At 38.0% G+C, this 21,416-nt stretch overlaps 1 protein-coding gene across 4 annotated transcripts in view; it reads left to right on the top strand.

Moving 5' to 3' along the window:
* Exoc6b (exocyst complex component 6B) overlaps window positions 1-21,416 on the top strand; it is a 519,570-nt gene that overhangs the window by 212,270 nt on the left and 285,884 nt on the right. For all 4 annotated transcript variants that reach the window (XM_052721826.1, XM_052721827.1, XM_052721828.1 and 1 more), the window contains exon 7: window positions 13,886-14,062. In XM_052721826.1, the coding sequence (XP_052577786.1) occupies window positions 13,886-14,062 (177 nt within the window). The remainder of the gene's footprint in view (window positions 1-13,885; window positions 14,063-21,416) is intronic.

The following is a 21,416-nucleotide window of genomic DNA, read 5'->3' on the forward strand; positions in this document are numbered from 1 at the left end:
TTTTGATGATAATAATGCTGACTTTACAGAATGAGTTAGGAAGTAGTCACAATACTATTTTTTCAAAAAGATTGTAGAGAATTCCATTATATCCTCTTAGATGTTTAGTAGACTTCACCAGTGAGCCAGTGGACTGTTACATTGTGATTCGGGAGATTATTAAGTTGTTTCAGTAGATATGGTCATTGTCAAATTACCTATATTGTCTATGTTAATTTTGATAGATTGTATCTCTGAAAGAATTCCTCTGTGTTTATCTAACTTATCAAATACATGGATTTAGATTTATTCCTAATGTTCTTTTGTTATATTTGTAATGTGCACGGGCTTAGTATTGGTGATCTCTCTTATATTTCTGCTATTTGTAACTTCTGTCTTTTTTCTTAACCCCTGAGAGTATTAGCCTGGCTAGAGAATCAATCATCAGTTTTCCTCAAAGAACCAACTTTGTTTCTTGAGTTTTTTGTTTTCATTTTCATTGATAGTGATTTGAATATAATAATAACAGTTTTGTTTTGACTTGCTGTAGGTGTGTCTGTTATCCTCTCTCCAGCTGCCTTTAGACAACTGCTGTGTGCAGTCAGTGTTATCAGTTCCTGTCAACACTCACTGCTCATCTGTATACTACACACTTTACGTTGTCTTTTCAGTTTAATTTAGTTATTTTTTAGTTTCTTCTCAAAGCTTCTTTTGTTATATAGTCTTTAAAAGGGTATACTTAGTATCTTAGATACTAAAGTTTGAAATTCAAAATGCTCCAAAGTCTGAAACTTTTTGAGCATCAACATGATGTCTGGCCTGTGGCCACCGCGGATATGCTTTCTATCTCCGTGGGCTTACCTTTCCTGAGAGTCTCTCCTACCTGCTTCCCCCACCCCACCCCACCACTGAGCTTCCTTCATTGGGCATGAATGCTTAGCAATTCATTCATTGTAATATATATAAGCAGTGGTTTCCCATTCTGTTGGTGGATAATAGTCCATTTTGTAGTTTTTTCATGATTTCTATTATCTATTTAGTTGTTGATGAATATTTAGTTTTTTTCTATTTTGCACAAAACTCATTAATATGTATGTATAAGTATTTGTGTGTGTATCTGGCTTAGTAAATAAATGAATGTGCTCTTATTGGTTATATGGTAAGTGATATGTAGTTTTTTTAGTTGTTCATTATATACCATTTTGTAGTCCTGTCATTAATATACAGTGTTCCTATCTTGCTACTTTTATGGATTGCTGGTTTTTCATTGTTGTTGTTTTTTCTTGAATTTTTTGGACATACTTTTATTGTTTCCAAGGTTTGATCATTTACTTGTTCCTCTTAAAGTGGTGGTTTTGACTGAACTCAGTCTTAGAAGTAGATGCTCTCAGTGAGGATAACCTACATCTTTTTGCATTCTGTTCCTGGCATTTTTCTTTGGCTTCTGTCATTCTCTTGGCCAAAAGTTTGGCAAATTCTGCAGCTTTCTCATTTTTCTTGGTGCATTGTTTCTTGGTGCAATACATTGGTGTTTGTGTGGCAGGCACATGGAGTAAGAGGACTGGGCACCTTTGAGGACAAGTCTTTGAGGTTTTGAAAGACTTGACTGTTCCCAGGTGCCCCCCTTCTCCTTCTCTCTCTCCATAATGACGACACCAGGAAAACTCAGATGGGTGCCCAAAATGCATCTGTGAACAGACTTGGGCTTTCTCTCTCTAGTTTTTCTTGGTCAAGAATACCCCTTGCTCAAACAACAGTAGGTACACTCTGCCATGGGTCTCAAGGCACCTCAATTCATGGGAAAACCTTGTTTGCCATTCCCACCACCGATTCAGACAACATAACGATTCCACTCTTCACCAGAGCATTAGTAGCTACTTCTGTGACCATGTCTTTCTTATAGAAAGTATGAAGCTTGTGTTCATCATCCACATCAATGTGTTTTTGATAGTTGGTGGCCAGGAAGGAGATATGCAGCTTCATCTTGACACAGTCAACCTTGACTACCTAGGTGGTGCTGTGAAAAAGAGCTGGTCATAATTTTAAAATTACATGAGAGTCACAAAAATAGTGTAGTTGTTTTTCATGCTCCTTTTTCTCTTCGTGAACCACAGAACATTTGCATTTATGAAAGCTAGGAGCTTAATCTTTATAGAAATTTTCTAACTAATGCTAGAACTTACTTAAATTTCCTCAGTTTTGCCACTAATATCTGTCTTATGTTTCAGCATCCAGTTGAGAAACCAGTGTTGCATGTAGTTGTCATATCTCTATAGCTTCTCCAGTCTGAGTCTATCCCTTAGTCTTTTCTTTCTTCCATGACCTTGATACTAGTCTTTTGTTTTGAAGAACTTCTATTTTGTATTTGTGTGAAGCTCGTATCAAAGTTGGATTGAGATTATGCATAGTTAGGATGGACATAAACTAATATGTCTCAGTGTATCATGTCAAGTATACCTAATAGTGACCTGTATCACCAGTGTTGATTACTTGGTTATGTGGTATCTGTCAGAGCTCTCTTATATAAAGTTATTATCTTTAACTTTGGAAGTCTCTAAACTCCTCTTGGTTCAATGTGTTAGTTCTTGCTCTGTACTGTTTTACTTTCTTTGTCTACATGTCTGTCTGCCACACCAGCATACAGTGTATGGTCTTCTTGGACTTGTACAGTGTATTTCAAAATCAAATTGTGTATAATCACCAACTTTGTTCTCGTGCAAATGTGTTTTGTCTCTTTAATACACTTTGTGTCTCTGTAAAATTTAAAATGAGTTTGTTAGTTTTCTGCAGAAGTGTTTCTGGGACTCAGGCCCTCAGGTTTGCACAGCAAGCATTCCTACCCAGGGAATTACCTCTCCAGCTCCTGTTTTTAATTTTTTGAGGGATAGTTTTGTTGTATAGTTTAGGCTAGGCTTGGGTTCTTCCTGGTCATGTTAAGGTTAGCCTTGAACTCTCTATCCTCCTGTGTCAGCTTTCTAAGTGCTGGAATTACAGGGATGTGCCATTAACACCTGGCTTATTAATCCAAAGGATTTTAAGACATGTTGTGCCAGGAACTATGGATAAAAACACTATAATAGAAGACACTGTTGTCTTTATCATTCAGGAGATTACAAGGGATATAAAAGCTGCTAGAGATGATGACCGAATAGGTAGGGTTTTTTTTTTTTTTTTTTAAATCATGACATAATGGCATTTCAAAATTGTGTTTAGGAGCTTTTAAAAACTGAGATGATGCTGTATTTTCTTGGAAAAGTAGCATTTTAAATACACGTTTTTGCTGTTCTGGATATGGAACTTTGGACCTCACACATGCTAGGTTCATGCTGTACTACTGAGATGTGTTCTCAGCTCTCATGTTTGTTTTTCTTAGACTTGATACAACACTAAGATACTGAGGGATTCTAGGTCTTCATGATCAACTTAACCTGACCTCCACTAATATGAGTCCTTCATGGTCAAGTCTAATCCTGCTGTTGCCTTTTCAGAGGTTGCAGTTGTTCATACTTCTGACTCCAAATCAGGGGTCTACTAAGGCGATTCCTCTTTGTCTGAACTTGACTTTTTCCTGGTTTTTAGTCCTTTGTTGTTCTCAGAAGAGACATTTAGCCATGTCTTATGTTGACAAATAAGGAATAACCCCCCCCAAAAAAAAGAAAGAAAAGAGAGCCTACCAACACTGATCTTTTTTTGCTCATGCTGCAAGCTTGAACCTATCCTGATTTGTTTTCACCATTTTGTTAGTTATGTCTGATGCCTTTAAGAGATGGCTTTAATAATTTGTTCACTTTTTGCATCTAAATTATGGGTTTACCATTGCCAGAAGTGGATATCCTTTATAATTCCATATGCTAACATCTGCTTAACTGAAATCTGATCATATGATACATAAATTACATTTTGATTTTTACAAAGTTGACATAAGTATATGTCTCTATACTACTTCAAGGCATGAGTTTTCAAATAAATTGAATAATACTTCTTGATATTTATGTTGCATAATTTCTCATTTTTTTCTGGATTAATTTTTAACTAGTTGATGCTTCCCATTCCTACTTTTATTTTCCATTTTTATTTGATACATAATGATAATTCTGGAGTCAAAATTATTTACAGGCCCTCTATTGTATATTCTTATGAGTGTAAATTTGGTCATTCTTGGTAGCCTCGATACCTGCTGTGATAGCAAAATTAAGTTTTTTTAGAGGATGAATAGAAACCTTTAGCATCTTGTGTAACACGTGGCTTTAAGTTAAAACTGGAAACAGAAGCTTGTGTGACTGTATAGTTTTACACCTAGCAAGAGGAAAACATATGTCCATCTGATCTTAGGGAGATTTTATAAGTTTCAAATGGGTCTCTGGCCCTAAGCCATTCTTGCTGTCATATTTTATTAGCTTAGTTCTTTTCTTCTATGGAAAGCCTGCATTTTATAACATTATTTTTAAAGAATCTGACACCATTCAAGTGTATATTGCAATCAGTGTTTTAAAATTGTGTCTGAGTTCCTGAAAAGGACTTAGAAAGTATCACAACAGAAGATGTGTGGTAAACAGCCAGGCCAGAGTGGACAGTGGCTGCCTTTTAGCCCTGTTTGTAATCACTTCTGACTCCTAAGAGAACAGCAAGCCAATTTGGTTTTCTTTTTGAAACACATTTTACTAGTTTCTTTGCTGGGTAGCAGTAAAGCATTTAAAAATCACATTTTATGGACAGGCAATCCAAACTGGAAATTTCAATGACGTAATTTTGATTGACCTTACAGTCTACCCTTTAATTTTTATGAGATACTTGTATCAGCAGCTTTGTATATTATTTTATAAACTAGATCTTATTTGTAAAAGCCTGGTCTTTCAAATGGGCCTCATTTTACCTTTTTCTCTGTGGTACTTTTTTTACAAGTACTAGGTATTAAGAGATAGGTCCTCCATGTCCTCTGATACTATTCTAGATGTCTGCTATTGTTCATCAAATTTCAAAATTTGTGAAAGTTTGGGTTAGCCATTTTATTCATTTTGGTCATCCTACTAGGCTTTTCGTAGGTTGGATAAAGTGCAAAGATGATATCACATTTTTCATGGCTGCTTAAAATTTCGGAGTAGTAGAGATTTGATCTCTGTGTCATGACATTCTTCTTTCCAGGCTTGTATTGTCCATGGGTGGTTAGGGGTTGGGAGACCTTCAGTGTTAATGGAAGCTGTTGATAAAACAAGGAAACACTGGATTGTGATAAAGTTTTTGGACACTTGTTTTGTGTCAGTCAGTGCTAAGAACTCTCACAGAGTAAAGTCATGAAATGAATGAGTGATTTTATTATTATTATTTTTTTAAACAAATGTGTGTAGTCAAGTTCTACTTTGAAGTAATGATTCTCCTGCCTCTGCTTCTTAAGGTGTGTACTACTAAGTGTGGTTTTGAACTTGGGAGCCTTTGCTAGAAACTTTGAATGTGGTCAAAGCCAAGCTTAGGGATTCTTATCTTTCAGTGTTTTCTTTTTTACTTGAGCTATTCCAGGAGATGGGAATCCAGCCCAGCATAGCAGCTCACATTGTTTTCTCATTGGCATTTCTTCTGTTCTATGCAGGTTGGATATCTTTATAACCTTTCTCTAGACACTGTATGTTAAAATGTGTATATAAGTTTCATATTTTCATCACTTTTCTACTCATATTTACAAACTATGTTATTCATATATATTATATATATTTACAGACTGTTCTGTTATCAGTAACTTATACAGTAGAAGACTGAGCCCTGAGTACATTTTTCTCACACAGAGCCTTTTCTCTATCAGAAGTTGCCTTATATGCAGTTGAATTCTCTATTTTTGGCCTCAGTAGCAACTTACATGGCCAATGGCATATTCCTCAACTTTTCTGGAATCCCAGGATCATGCTTCACTGTCAAGGTAACTCACAGGCTTAAGTGTGTCCTGGACTTTCTAGTTAGCCACACTAAAGGTACATGCTTTCTCTGCCAAAAAATGGTTTTCTTTATCATCCTCCCCTTGTCAGAGGACAGCTTGGATTATTGTTCTTCCCTTTGATGTGGTCTTGGAATTTCTTCTTGTCACTGGGCTCCTTTCAGAAGCCTTTATTTGAAGCAGGATCTTTAAATCCCAATATGGCTTTCTCTCACATCATTTGTTCATTCAATGCCATGTCTAGTAAGTTATGTTAGAGCTGACATGCCATTTTTTATGTGAATATATGAGGAGATACCAAAAGGGTAGAGGACACGAAGAGGTTGCTGGTGGCTCATCATGCTTGCAGTAACTTGTTTCTTTTTAAATTTGCTCCAGAAAGTTACATGACACACTTTACACACTGAACCTGCTTTCTTCTTGATTACATGGTCCACAAAGAGACAGCAAGTGTGATTATTACTTATGTTCCCTATAAGTATGATGTTTTATTTGCTCTGGGCTCCTCCTCAAGTTTTTATTTTTGGCTTTCTTGAAGTTTAAATATTAGTTCTATGCCTGAGTGTGGTGGCTTTGGTTTTGTCTTGCCTATTGAATAGCATGGGCTTCTATGTTTTTGAATCTGGTTTGGTGTGGAGTATCAGTCTGTGGAGACTCTAAGCCATTGTTTGAATTGCTCCTGCTTTCCCTTACTCTCCAGTTCCTCTGGTGTTCCTCTCACAGGGGGTTAGCTTTTGTCGATGCCTCACAGATCTTGATCTTTTCTTCTTGGATATCCTGTTGTATTTTTTAATAGATATTTTTTTCTGTTTGGCTTTTAGTTTTAAATTTTTTGTTGTTCTTTCTCAGGCTCAGAGATTGTCCTCTGCTTATGTACTGTCTGTTAAGGAGCCCATCAAAGCGATTCTTGTTTGTCCTGATATTTGTGATCTTTGGCCTTTCTCCTTTGGTTATTTCTTAGAATTCCTGTCTGTCTGCCTACGTTAGCTTTTTGTTCTTGTGTGTCACCTGCTTTTCAGTTAAAGCACAACAGTCAAAGGTTTAAAACATTTCCAGCCAGTATTTCTGCTGTATTCAGTTCTGGGACCACTGCTTCTTCATTCCCTTTGAACTGTCTTGTTGCCTTTTACCATGCCTTGTAAATTGCTGTTGTCAGAAGATTTCCTTAATTTGTAAGGTAGCATAGCAGTATTATACTTACAGACCATATTTCTTTAGTGACTATTACTGTTATCTTGATCTCTTGGTCATTGAAATATCTCTGTGATCCTGATATAAATTCTTTTGTATACATTCTTTTACTATTCCTTATTTTGAGGAGCTGCAATGCTGTTTTGCATAGTGGATATGTTTACCTTCTCACCAACAACACACAGGATTCCACTTTATTCACCTTCTTGCCAACACTTGTCCTTTGTATTATTTTTGATAATGGCGTTTCTAATGGGTATGAGATTATACCACTTTGTGGCTTTGATTTATATTTCCACAGTGATTGGCATATTGGTTATTTCTCATTGATGCAGCATAGTGCCTGACATGAACCACTCAAAACCGAAATTATTTACTTTGGCTTTTAGTTTTAGAATTCTGTCTGTCATCGTGGGGATTTTGTGGAGGAGCAGAGATTTTTGCAGCGTAGTGTCTAGGAAGCAGAGAAAGAAAGAATAGAAAGAGATTGGGGGTAGGATATTTAGCATCCAAGAATATGCCTCAGTCCTCTAGCTAGCTCCCAGTTCTTTTTTCACCTCCATCATGTAATGAATTGATCCAGGCATAAACCTACTTATTAGGACAGAGCTCTCAGGATCTACTGAGAAGGATCTACTTCTCTTTGGAAATACCATCAGATATACCTTTAGATGTGTGCTCTACTAGTCTTTTAATCACCTCTTAATTCAATGAAGCTGTCAGTAACATTTACCCAACATAAATAATGATTTGAGCATTGCTTGTTTGGAGGGGTTTCTGTTCATTCCTTTGTTCATTTTTTATTGTTTTTTGTTGTTGAGTGACAGGGCTTTCTTAGATTTTTTTTTTGTTAATTCCTATGAGATGCATGGGTTGCAAGTTTGTTCCTCACACTCTGCATTACCTTTTTATTCCATTGATGTTTTCTTTGGTGTTTAGCGATTAATTTTAAAGCAGACAATGAGCACCTTTCTTAATACAAAGAGAAAAGTACCAAATCATTATAGTCATACTTTTCTTTAGACCGATGGACATCCTTTGTGATGAATGAATCCTTACAAAGATGGCCTTAGATATGACACAAATAACACACTTGTATGCATAGTCCACAAAAGTAACTTTTTGTGATCATCTTGCAGCACTTTGGTTCCTCTTTGGATCACTGTTGTTTTTTCCCATCTCTTTTGCTTGAGTATGACATTGGAGATGACAAAGGAAGCTAGTGTCCAGATGAACTAACTCCTGGTGAAACCTGCAGCTGCTCTGCAGTCCTTTTCATGGTGGTATTTGGAGTCTTCATGGAGTGTAGGGTGTAGACTCAGAACAGGCTAACAATTCCATTTCACCCTGTTGTTATTTTAGTGTTTGCTTCTTTTAAAGTATAAGGGGATTGGTATGAGATTGATCATTCAGTAATAAGACCCGATGAATTGGAAATGAAGGTTAGAAGTGAAAGGAGAATGTAGGACTCAGTAGAGGGACTAGTTTTAGGGGAATCTGGATCCTTAATCTATGAGACTTTCTGAAAAGTTTTGTGGAACCAGCGATGAGAACAGATTCGGGACCCCTTTATCTGTCCTGAGTGAGGGTTGCCTCACAAATAGGTTGTGTTTTGTGAGTGCCAAGTTATTTCTTAGAGTGTTAGAAAAGCCCCAGAGTTGAAAGTGGGAGGAGTTCTGAGTCCCTGAGGTTGTGTTCCATTACTTCTGGGTTTTATAATCCAGGTTACTGATGAAGCCTCAAGGATCTGTAGCAGTGCTTTGTGTATGCATTGTGCTTACTGCTTGGATTGAGGCACAATACACAGTGATGTGGGTTTCTGTCACTTTCAGAAGAAGGCATCTGGGGTATTTTGTTTTGTTGCAATTCAAGGTCTTTCAAAAGCTCTATTTTGTTCAGTCTTGTGGGCACTCTTATATTTGATTGCTAGTTTTTAATAAATGAGATTATTGCAGAGAAGCAAAGCATACCTGACTTGGTTATAGAATCAGTAAATTTCAAGGTTTGGATGTAAAGACTTTTTATTCCACAAAACTTAAAAAAAAAACCAAACCCTGTATTTTCATTTATTACTCAGCCTTTGTGCAGTAATTATAAGAAGTCTCCAGCTTCTAAGCTTAAAACTCCTTTCAGTTAGTTTCTAAGTGTCATGTGTGTATACTCTAAACCACTAGAGGTCGGTGTTGTGTTGGTAAACACAGGTGCCTTTGGGTTTTGAGTCTTGTGTTTTGAACTCTGAATCTTATTGATAGATGTTGTGGGAGCTGGGACTAGCACTCCACAATAAGCTTTTACTTAATGATGTGTATAGGATGCTTTGTAGGCATTCTGACTGTTGGTGATGTTAATAGTGACGTCTTAGGTTCACAGTTCACATTAGGTAATGTTTGTGGCTATGTGCACAACCCGTACCTCTTTCTAGTAGGTTATCCCTTAATTTTAGGGGCCAGATCACATTCTCATACAGACTCCAATTTGTTATCTGCTGCATTCATGTAGTAAACTTATATCTCAGTTTAGTCTGTGTATGTTAGGTTTCTGGATTGGGGATTTCTACAGTGGCAGTTCTTACTATGAAAACAAGCATTTTCTATTTTGAGATTGAGGAGCATTGTTTAGTGTTTTATGCCATTTTCACCTGAATATCCAGCACCCTTACATTCTTCATCTTAGTGATTCTTTACTTAGCCTATAATTTTCATGATCTCAAGTCTGGAGGTAGCTCCACTATCTAGCCATTAAGAGCAAAATAGTTTGAGTTGTTTTCATTTCTTTTCCTCTCTATCATGTTCAGCAAGCAAGTCAGCAAATCAGTTGTCTCCTGTGTGTGCTGCTATCATACTTCAGTTCTCATCATTGTTATTTGGGTTGTTACAATGACCTATGTTGCTTTTCCTGCGTTTAGTCTTGTTCCCCACAGTTGACTGCCCTCTGTACTTAGATGAATTGTCTGGATTGTAAAGCTGACCTTACAATTTTCTGTTCACATTGTTTCTCCCTTGCCTCCTCAGCATTGAAATTGCTTCTCACAGCATCCAATATGCATTCAATATATGTTTGATTGAAAGCAGTAATACAGAAAATACCATTTGAGTTATGTATGAGGGACGCTTCTTTCTTTTTCCTTTCCTCCTTCCTTCTTTCTCTCCCTCCCTCCCTCCCTCCTTCCCTCCCTCCCTCTCTTTCTTCCTCTCCTCTCTCCTCTCTTTCTGTTCTTGTTCTCCCTCTTTTATTTATATTTTTTAAAAGACAAGGTCTTATGTATTCTAGCCTAGCCTTGAACTTACTATGGTCCTCTGACTTTCATCTTCTAAGTGCTGGGATTCCAGGTATGCACTGTCATGCCTGGCCACAGAAGGCTTTCTATAGGAAAAATTTGTTTGAGTTTTGGAGAAAGTGTTGGATTCAGTCATATTAGCAGGTAGAGAAATAATGTGAGGTCAAAAGTGGCAATGTCCCTAGTGTTTTAGTATGTGGTCTGACCCACATAGGAGAGACGAGTGATATTTCTATTATGTGGAATGTAAGTCATTAGTTTTGGAGTTTGGACTTGTACTCCTTTACTCTTCACTCCTAATTTGCATATACAGTGAACAGGAGCATTGGTTGGGGGGGGGTGGAGGCGACGGGTTCTACTATGTTGGAATCGAAGTGATATCAGAAAATACCAACAATATAGGAAGCTGGAGATGTGCTGCTGGGTCTTGGAGAAGTGAGAACAAGAGTTGAGGAATTCTCAAGGAAGACTAGATATGAGGTGATCAAAGGAATGAACAGGAAGAGAGTAAAGATACCCTGGTGCTAAGATCTCACTGCTACTGTGTGCCGTGTACGCCTTTCCTCGTAACCAAGGCTAATTCTCAGAAATTAGTAAGTTGGTGCAACAGCAGCTCTGAACAGAAGTGTTCTTGGTGAAGCTGCCTAGCATGTTGGGAAAGAGCTCTGAAAGGTTTGGAGAGGAATTTTCATAAATTTGAATGCCACATTTTAATGATGACCTGTCCTATATTTATTTATATGTGGATTTTGTCTTCACTGCCTCCTTCCAGTCTCATAGATTTTGAAAGATGGTGATTTGAATGGACATCCACAATGGTAACATCTGAGTGTTTATGTGATTGTTCCACATGAAATTTTGTGTTTTCATCTGGGCTGCTTCCTGCATGGCAGGTTATGTGTGATGGAGCCTTTACAGACATGGAGAAGTTGGGATTGCTTGGACCATGAGCACTAGCTCCGGGGCTTTAGAATACAACACAGAACCTGAGACTTGTAGTCAGGGGCTCACTACTTCAACATAGTGACTGGCACAGAATGCCTTGTATTCTGCTAAATTGATAGGAAAACCTTATGTCAACAACAGCCACAACAACAACAAAAACAAACTAAACAAACAAAAATTAAAAAAATATTGAAAATCTAAAGTTACTTCCTTAGGTACATTTTCAATTTATGTGGTCTCAGGTTTAATGTCAGATCTAGTGTGGCTCCTCTCTATTGCTTCTGCTAAACTAGCAGTATCTGATTGTGAAAGAACATTAATTTGCTTGGGATTTGATGTCAAGGCCTACTTACGGACAGCTTTGACTTTGGTGTTCTGAAAGAAGGTAGAGAAAGTAGGGAGCAAGCAGTCCCTCTGCAACTGAAGATCTGTTCTTTGGAATAGAAAAGCATGGGAGTTCCCCATTCCTTTTGCCTCCTGAGTCATTGGTCCTTGGTGTGTGGTCTGCAGGAGGTACAGTGCAAGAGGCTGTCTCACAGAGAGGTGTAGAAAGAATGCTGTACTTGAGGAGATCATGAATGTGTTTCTTTTGTATAGACCTAAATTGTTTGTGGGTGCCTGCTCCAGGTTTGTTACTGAAGCTATGGATTTGATGTAAGTGAACCCAGAATGTCAGTGGGTATAATATGCAGAGAAACAAGTTTGTGCATTGATTCAAATCTCTGGAATGTAGAATCTTTTCATTTTGTTTTGGCTGAAACTAGCCACATAGTTCATGTTTTTCTGTCTTGTTATAGTTGTTTCATTTGATCAGTGCCTCAACTAACTTCTAATACTGAAGATTGCCCTGAATTCCTTAATCTCATTCAGATTCAGTGACATTTATTTTCTCATAAACTAATTTCTACTTGGCATTAAAGAGGATCGTATTGATTAATAAATTGGTTTTCAAGAAGTCATGAGCTCAAGTCTTGCACCTTGGCATGGTACAGAAAAGCAAAGTTCCATGAAGAAATGTTTCTGGAACATTCTGGGTTTGAACAAATTATCCAAGTTTCTTAAGAACAGAGTCATTCCCAGCTTTTTTCTTTCCTTTTCTCTTTTCATGAGTGTGATATTTATGTGTGTTTGCATGTGCCTGTGGAGACCCTACATTGGTGCTGGGTTTTTTTCTTTTTCTTTTTTTTTTTTTGGTTTTTCAAGACAGGGTTTCTCTGTGTAGCTTTGCGCCTTTCCTGGAACTCACTTGGTAGCCCAGGCTGGCCTCGAACTCACAGAGATCCGCCTGACTCTGCCTCCCGAGTGCTAGGATTAAAGGCGTGCGCCACCACCGCCCGGCGGGTTTCTTTCTTGATCACTCCCCACTGTATATATTGTGTCCGAGTTTCTCACTTGAATCTTGAGCTTGCTGACCTGGCTAATCTCATTATCTTTATTGCTCCAGGGATCTCTGTCTCTGCCTCTCAGAGATATTCAGCATACATTGTGTCTGTTAATATGGCCACAGAACCCTTATTTTAGAAAACATTTACCCTGCTCTTGGGCTGTTGGTATAGTGAAGGATGAATGTCTTGAACTTAGGAGATCATACTTCAAGCTTCTGCTAATTGCTCATTGGTGTTTTGACTTGAAGCAAACCCTTTGTCTTACAGCCTCAATTTTCTGAGAGTGGCTAAGGTCACTTGTAGCTGCACTGTGTGGTTAGAGGTTTTATTGTTGACTCTGGGTGGGACATTCTCTTTCTCTTTGGGTCTGTTCAAAGCATACTGTCACTAGTTAATTTTGTTAGGTTGAGGGTTTACACTTCCTTTTGTATTTTTAAATTCTGAAGAGTAAATCTTTTAACCGCCTCCCTCACCCTCCTTGGGCTGCATTTGCTAGTTCAGAATACTTCCTGAGACAATATCAGTTTTAAGATAATTCATCTTGATTATATTTTAGTGGTTTCATATCCAAATAATTGTTTTTAAAGACTTTCCCCCTACTTAAATTTATCGCAGCTAATTCCAAGTTGCTGTCTCATCTTCTTCTGTCAGTTTTGTTTCAGTATTGCTTTTCTTTGTAAGATATAACCACTAGGCATTTGTACTCTTGGCTATGCAGGTGAAAATGGAGTGGGTAGAGTTGTGATTGGTTGTTTAGCCAATACTTAAAAAGACCTGTGATAATATTAACAAATTGTCTTTTTTTTTCTGTACTGACTTTGAAAAAGGGTTAATATAGGATAACTTCAGGGCAAAGCGGTGTACATTAAACTGAATTTGGAGATGCAGGCCTGGAATCCCAGCACCTGAGAGGTGGAGACAGGAGGATTAGGATTCAAGGCATTCCGTTGTGCCATAGCAAATATGAAGCCAGCCTAGGCTACACAAGACCCTGTTTCAAACAACAACAACATATATGCATTACTACATTTAATTTTACTTTTAGTCTAAATATTTATAAATTAAGAAATATTAGTTTTTTTCTACAAGGTATTGTTTTGTTCAAAATAAGTTCATTGTAAGCTCAAGTTTTGTTTTTTCCCCTTCTTTGTTTCATTATTTCCTGTATTTTTCTCTATATCCTAGGCCCAACAGCAAAGAAACCTGGATAACATTGTCTTGCAACAGCCTAGAATAGGTAGCAAGAGAAAGTCTAAGAAAGATGCTTATACAATCTTTGATGCAGAGATGGAGAGCACAAGTCCAAAGTCTGAACAAGACTCAGGAATTCTGGATGTTGAAGATGAGGAAGATGACGAAGAGGTAAGAAATATTCAAATTGGGGAAATGAAGCTGTTTTTAAGTTTAGTATTTGATACCTGAAATGTGCTTATTCACATAATAGCTGTATAATTTTTAGAACATTAACTGCAGTATTAGAGTTAATTGAGCTCTGACTTAAATTAAAGCTACACAAAGGTAATTCACAGCTTAAATGTAATATTTTTTTTTTAAAAAATATCATTTATTTTGATTCTCTACTGATAGGATACTCCATCAAGGAAGGAAAGAGGAGTGTTGGCCTGACTTAGAGCCAGGTAGTAAGTGGATTCCACTGAGTCTGAGACAGTGTCTTGAGATCAACAAAAGATGTTATTTATTTATTCATTTTTCTTTTTTTTAAAACTTATATTCATTGTGTAAAATGATAGCATTCTTTATGGCACTTTCATAGAAGTATATTCTATACTTTTTCTATACTTTGTTCATACTCAGCCCCACATTATCCTATTTTGTTTTCTAAACTCCTTCATTGGTACCTTCTTTTTCTAAATAGGTTCCCTGATAATTTTCATCTTACCTATGTATATGTTTTAAAGTCTGGATTCTACATGTGAGAGAAAACATGCTAATATATATATATTATTATGTTTTCTCTCACATGTAGTATATAAAAATAAAATGTTTTTCCTAAGTACAAACACCACCCCTAACTCAGATTAGGTTTTGTTTATATAGTGATTGGAAACATCAGCTTTGGTGTCAGACTATTCAAGTCCTGATCTAGCTGCATTTTACTTAAAAAATATTAGCAGTTGTTTTATCATCTACTTTGAAATGGCCGCTGGTATGCACAAGGGGCATTGAGCTCTGTGCTCAGTGCCCATTTGTTTCCTTTCCATTATTTTTCTAGGTAAAACCAGGGACACTTTTTGTTCACCACTGCTGTCCTCTCTTACACCTTCCTGTCTTTTTTGCTGCCTTTTCATCTCTGAACTGTTCAAGAATGTGTCACTCTCTAACTTTGTAATTAGGGAAGTTGCTTAATTGGTATCTTAATCTGTCAAAAAAAGGTAGTAGACCCTAATCTGTAGAGTTATACAAGTATGTGATACATAAAAATATAGTCAACAAGTGCTAGTTTTTGTCTTATTTTCACTCCTTTTCCTTGCTGGCTTCCATTGTGGTTCACTGTTTTTAATTCCTTATATACTTGAAAAAATCAAGTTGGTCTGTTTAAGCTGTTTTGAATGAAAAAATAAATAGCCAAATAATCTATAAAATATTAGTGTTGAAGTTTGAATGTCTCAGGGACTATCTCACAAATGCACAGGAATGCCACATAGCCCTATCAAGGAAGATTTGTTAGGCTGAAGTGGTTCAGTGGTTAAGAGTGCTTGCTGTTCTTGCAGAGACCAGAGTTTAGTTCCCAGCACCCACATACAGTGGGGGTTCGGGGTGGGGTAGTGTGGGTAGCATGTTACAGCTGACTGTAACTTCAGATCACACACATAGATATAAAGATGAGGTAACCCGTTTTAACGTTTTGGTATTGATTAATGGAGTGAAATTTGCACTGTGACTTATGAAAACAGAAGCTAGTCACAATGTGTACTGTAAGAGAATATACACCCAGAAGAGATGACTGTAGGGTAAAAGCAGAGAATGAAATATACACCCTGTTCTCATGTATCAACTGAGATTATTCTGTGTAGGAGCCAGTCTTTATTAGTAATTCACTGGCATTCCCAAGGTCATCCCTTTGAATCTGTGTGCCATATTCCTTTGCTTTAGCCAGAGCGGTCCAGAGAGAATGAAGAAGGTGAGGGGCATGAAATCTATTGGCAGGAGCCTCATAATGAAAGTATTCGAAGAATGTACTAGGAAGGTAATATTCTAAAATGACCCCACATCTCTGTCAGATACCAGTTCACATTAGAGATTTGCTGATTGAGCTCTTAGAACAAGAATTCAGCACTTCACTGTCTAATGGCATCCCATCTTAAAAAAAAAAAGCAAACAAAAACTCCCTACCTTATATTTATTTACTTCTCAGTTTGAATCTTCTTCAAGTGCACATTCTTAATCTCAAACCTCATGTAGAGAATTATTTGTTTAGATGTCTCCAAACTGGCTTCTTGGCATAGTTCTTGCATGTTGTGAATAAATTCTTCAGATAAGGTCTTTCGTGACCTACTGTGACGTTCTGACCTTCATTCTTGTCGTTCTTCAGCAGACCTCATTGAGAGCAGCATAGTTTTGAAGTAACTTTGAATCCAAGAGCAGGGTAACTGTGGCATAGACTCTTACAGGGCAAGGTTCTTACTCTATTTGTGATCATTTATTGCTTTGAGAGTTTGATTCAAACACTTAGAGTCTCTTCCTAGGAAGAAGTGTGTATTCATGTGAGAAAGTAAGTTCAAGGATTTAGGAAGTTCATTTGACCCCAGGAATTAAGTGAAGAACCCCTATTGTAGAACAGCCCGTCTTGAACTTATGTGTGTTTAGGACTCTCCTGGGAATCACATTAAGATGCACATGGTGATGAGCCTGGGAGAGCTTGCATTCTTACCAAGGTTCTACATGAAGATAGTGTCTTTGGATTCTGGACATATTTTGAGTTATAAGCCTGAAGAGAACCCTGAGGAAGCTTTTTAAAGTGCATGTGCAGAAGCTGGTCACAAAATGCATGAGTTTTGTCTTGATTTTTCTGTTAAAATGTTTTAACATTTTTGTGGCAATAAATGTAGTATTTAGCCATATTGTATGCATATATCTGTAATCTCAACATTTGGGAGATGAAGACAAGATAGATCAGGAGTTCAAGGCCAGCCTTAGCTATATAGTGAGTTTGAGGCCAGCCTGGGCTACAGGTGGCTTTATCTAAACCAAACCAAACCAAACCAAAAAGAAGTCCCCCCCCCAAAAAAAACCCCTCAAAACCCTAACTAGCCAACTGAAACAAACAAACAAACAAACAAACAAACAAACAAACAAAGTAAATGAATGCACCAATCAAAAAAAGGGAAAAAATTTAAAATGCAGTGTGCTCAAAGGAGAATTGTATTTTACTTTTTAAAACTCTATTTCTTATAATACACTATCAATATTTAAACAAATTTAATAAATTTATGTATTTTTTCTTTCTATGATTGGTGTATGTGTGAGTGTGTTAGTGTATGTGCATGTGTGTGCATGCATGTGTGTGTGTGTACATATGAAGCCAGAAGTTGCCAATGAGTGCCTTGTTAAGTTGTTTCCATCTATTTTTTGGAAACAGTCTCTGAGTATCTTGGAGATCACTTACTCTGCTTTAGCTAGGTTGGCTGGCTAGCAAGCCCCAGGAATCCTTTTGTCTCTGCCTCCCCATCACTAAGATTATAGGCATGCTTTCCTTGAGCACTTTACTGGCAGAGTCATCTCCCCAGCCTCTTTCCTATGCTCTTAATGGACATATGTTCAATATAGTTTTTGAGTAATGACATCATAAGGTGTTTACTTTATCTTTGCCTAATGGTGCCTAATTAGAAATCATAAAATAAAGTCAGTAGGAAAACTCAAACACCTACAACATAGCTATTCATACATGAAATAGATAGTGAATAAACTATTAAAGTTAATTTTCTAGAGATGATAAAAACTGACTCGCTTGGGGAAGTGAAGAATGAAGCCTCAAGGTTGTCATTGTGGATGAAAACAAATCATCACATTAAACCAGTGTATACAGTCAGTCTCACTCTCCCCAATTTATTGACCTGTGATTGAGTTAGCCTCTTACTACTGAGCAGGATTTCAAAGAAAAGTATTTCCTAGTAACAGTTCTTTGTGGTTTATTTTTGATGAAGCTAATGAATAGGTAATAATCAAGATGCAATTTGTTTAGTTAGCTATTTAACCATTTTTTAAAAATTTACCAGTAATAACTATTTTCATATCACTTGAAGATAAAACACAAAGAAGCTTGAAGCTGTTATTGTGCTTATGCAGAGGTACACAATGTGTCTCTTGAGGATAGGATTGCTGTCAGCACAACATGGCATCATGTAGAATACTCATGTAACAGTGCAGACAATGCCACACACATGTAACTGTTATGATAATATAATTATATGCTTTTAAAAAATAAAGGTGAACTGTAAGTTGACATCCTTTTTGGTAATTTGTATTTGTACGAACTTAAACAAAACCACAAGATTTTTCTGAAATAGGGAAGCATTGAGTATGAAATAGTTTGAAAGAGTAAGGTCTATGATTTCCTCTTTGATCCAGGTTCTCAGAGCTTCTGCAATCTCAGAATGTTTTCTTAGTGCCACACATATAGTACATACTTCATATTCTAATTTGTAGCTCTTGTAATTTTTTACATAAACTATTAAGGATCAGGGTTACCATGATATCCATACCAACTGAGGTAAAACTAACCAGAATAGAATACAGGTCAAATTAATGTTGCCTGAATGGTTTAAGTGGCTCAGGGTTAGCTCTTGCAATCCCTCACCCCTCCAAGCTCAGAGTTAGCAGAAAGGAACTGCTAATTTGCTTACAAATCATATAGTAAGAACCTTTAGGGATGTTCTGATTGTGGTGAGATGGTGAGGATGTTAACACACGAATGGACTGAGAATTAATAGCCAGACATTAACTTTTCCAGTCCTGGAGGCCAGAAGTCAAAAATGAAGTTTCAGTAGGTTGCTTCTTCTGAGGCCTCTCTTTATCTTTCGGAAGCTCTTGAACCGTGTCCTCACATTGCTTTTCTTGTTGTGTACTTGTCCCGTGTCTCTTGCCCTTTTTGTAAGGACAGCATCGTCACTTCTTAAACCTCATTTGCCTCTTTAAAAGCCCGGTCTCCAAATAGTCTTATTGGGGAATAGAGCTTCAGTATAGGGATTTTGGGAGAGACACAGTTACATTTTTAATACAGTTCCACTGAAAAGTGTACAAATAATACATATGTAAGAAGTATAAGTTCTGTTAGTTTTGTGCTTTTTATACAGAAAAATAATACAAATTCATCCCTTTTTTCTTCCTTTAAAAATAATGGTACTTCAATGCCAACATGTTTATTATAAAACACACAATTGACAGGAAGGTCATTTGTCAGTAAGTTAGAGTGAAATACAGGACACTTCATGTTCATTAATCAAATTAGCAGCCATGAACCAGTCCTTGGCCTGCACACCGCTTTAAAAAAGTTTAAATTAATAGCTGTGTTAACTCACTATTTAGACAAAATATCTTGATAAACAGTTTCTAGGGATGCGGTGTTTTTCTTGGGTCATACCTGTGGTTGACTGTCTCTTACTTTTGGGCCTGTGACAGTGTGGTACACAATAGGAGGTAACAAGTGGTAGACCATAGCATCTCCTCATCAGAGAGAAGGAGCAAGAGGGAAGGAGTGTAGAGAAAGAGTGGGCATGAATATCCACTTCAGTGGCATGTTCTCAGTGACTAACATCTTTCTATGCTTCAAAGCCTAAATGTTCTGTTACCCTCCAACAGTGCCATAGGCTGGTGGCTAAGTCTTTTAGCATATGGGTTTTTGGAAAACATAAAAGATCTGTATCATAGCAGTTTTCACATTTAAATAAAAGAATTTTAAAAAATGTTTTTATATTGCGTTGGAGAGATGGCTCAGAAATTAAGAGCACTTGTTCTTAAAGACCATGGCTTTGTAATCTACAAAGATACCTCCATAATAGACTACTGGCAGTGGTCGAGAGAAAGCCCGAACTGACCTACTCTAGTGATTGGATGGCCAAACACCCTAACTGTCATGCTAGAAATCTCATCCAATGACTGATGGAAGCGGATGCAGAGATCCACGGCCAGGCCCCAGGTGGAGCTCTAGGAATCCAATCGGCGAGAAAGAGGAGGGATTGTATGAGCAAGAATTGTTGAGACCAAGATTGGAAAAAGCACAGGGACAAGTAGCCAAACTAGTGGAAACACATGAACTATGAACCGATAGCTGAGGAGCCCCCAACTGGATCAGGACCTCTGGATAAGTGAGACAGTTGATTAGCTTGAACTGTTTGGGAGGCACCCAGGCAGTGGGACCGGGACCTGTCCTTAGTGCATGAGCTGGCTGTTTGGAACCTGGGGCCTATGCAGGGACACTTTGCTCAGCCTGGGAGGAGGGGCCTGGACCTGCCTGGACTGAATCTACCAGGTTGAGCTGAATACCCAGGGGAGTCCTTGCCCTGGAGGAGATGGGAATGGGGGGTGGGCTGGGGGAAGGCCGGGGGGGGGGGGGGGGGGGGGGAGGAGGGAGGACAAGGGAATCTGTGGCTGATATGTAACTCTTGTTTTAGATGATCTGATGCCCTCTTCTGGCTTCCTCAGGCACTGCATGCATGTGATGCACAGCTGTACATGCAGGCAAAACACCTGTACACATAAAATAAAAATAAATACATCATTTTAAAAAATAACATTTTTGCCAGGTGGTGGTGGTACACACCTTTAATTCCAGTACTTGGGAGGCAGAGGCAGGAGGATCTCTGTGAGTTCGAGGCCAGCCTGGTCTACAGAGCAAGTTCCAGGACAGCCAGAGCTGTTACACAGAGAAACCCTATCTCCAAAAACAACAACAAACAGAACAAACCAAAATTATTTTTCCTTTTGAGAATTTCATAAATATATTTTGATCATATTTTCCATCCCTGAACTCCTCTCAAAACATCCCCCATATCCCTGTCTATCCAACTTAATATTTTTCCTCTCTCTTAAATAAAACAAAGCCAAACAAATGAACAAATAAACAAAAACTCATGGAGTCCAGTTCGGACTGACTGACTACTCCTGAGCAGGGGCATTTGTCGCTTTTTTTTTTGATGGGGGTGTTGTTTCTGAGACAGGGACTCGCTGTGTGGACCAGGCTGGCCTTGAACTCAGAGATCTGCCTGCCTCTGCCTCCCAAGTGCTGCAATTAAATGTGTGCACCACCATTGCCTGGCTTCAGTTGTCACTTTTTTATTAAGAAAATTTTTTCATTCATTTTACACACCAATCAAAGATCCCCCTCTTCCCTCCTCACGCCTCTCCAGTGTCCCCCTCCCAACCTACACCCCACTCCCACTCACAAGATGGCAAGGACTCCCATGGGGAGGCACATCCAGTAGAGGCAAGTCCAAGCCCTTCCCCCTGCCTCAAGGCTACACAAGGTGTTCCATTATAGGTAGTGGACTCCAAAAAGCCTTCTCATGCACCAGGGATGGATTCTGATCCTACCGCCAGGGGCCACCTCAAGCAGATCAAGCTACACAATTGTCTCACCATGCAGAGGGCCTAGTCCAGTCCCATGCAGACTTCACAGCCACTGATCCAACTTTCATGAGTTCCCACTAGTTTGGTTTGGTCATCTCTGCAGGTTTCCCCATCATGATCCTGATGTACT

Source organism: Peromyscus californicus, unplaced genomic scaffold, assembly GCF_007827085.1.
Source record: "Peromyscus californicus insignis strain IS unplaced genomic scaffold, ASM782708v3 Scaffold_6__1_contigs__length_162567912, whole genome shotgun sequence".
Classification (NCBI taxonomy): domain Eukaryota; kingdom Metazoa; phylum Chordata; class Mammalia; order Rodentia; family Cricetidae; genus Peromyscus; species Peromyscus californicus.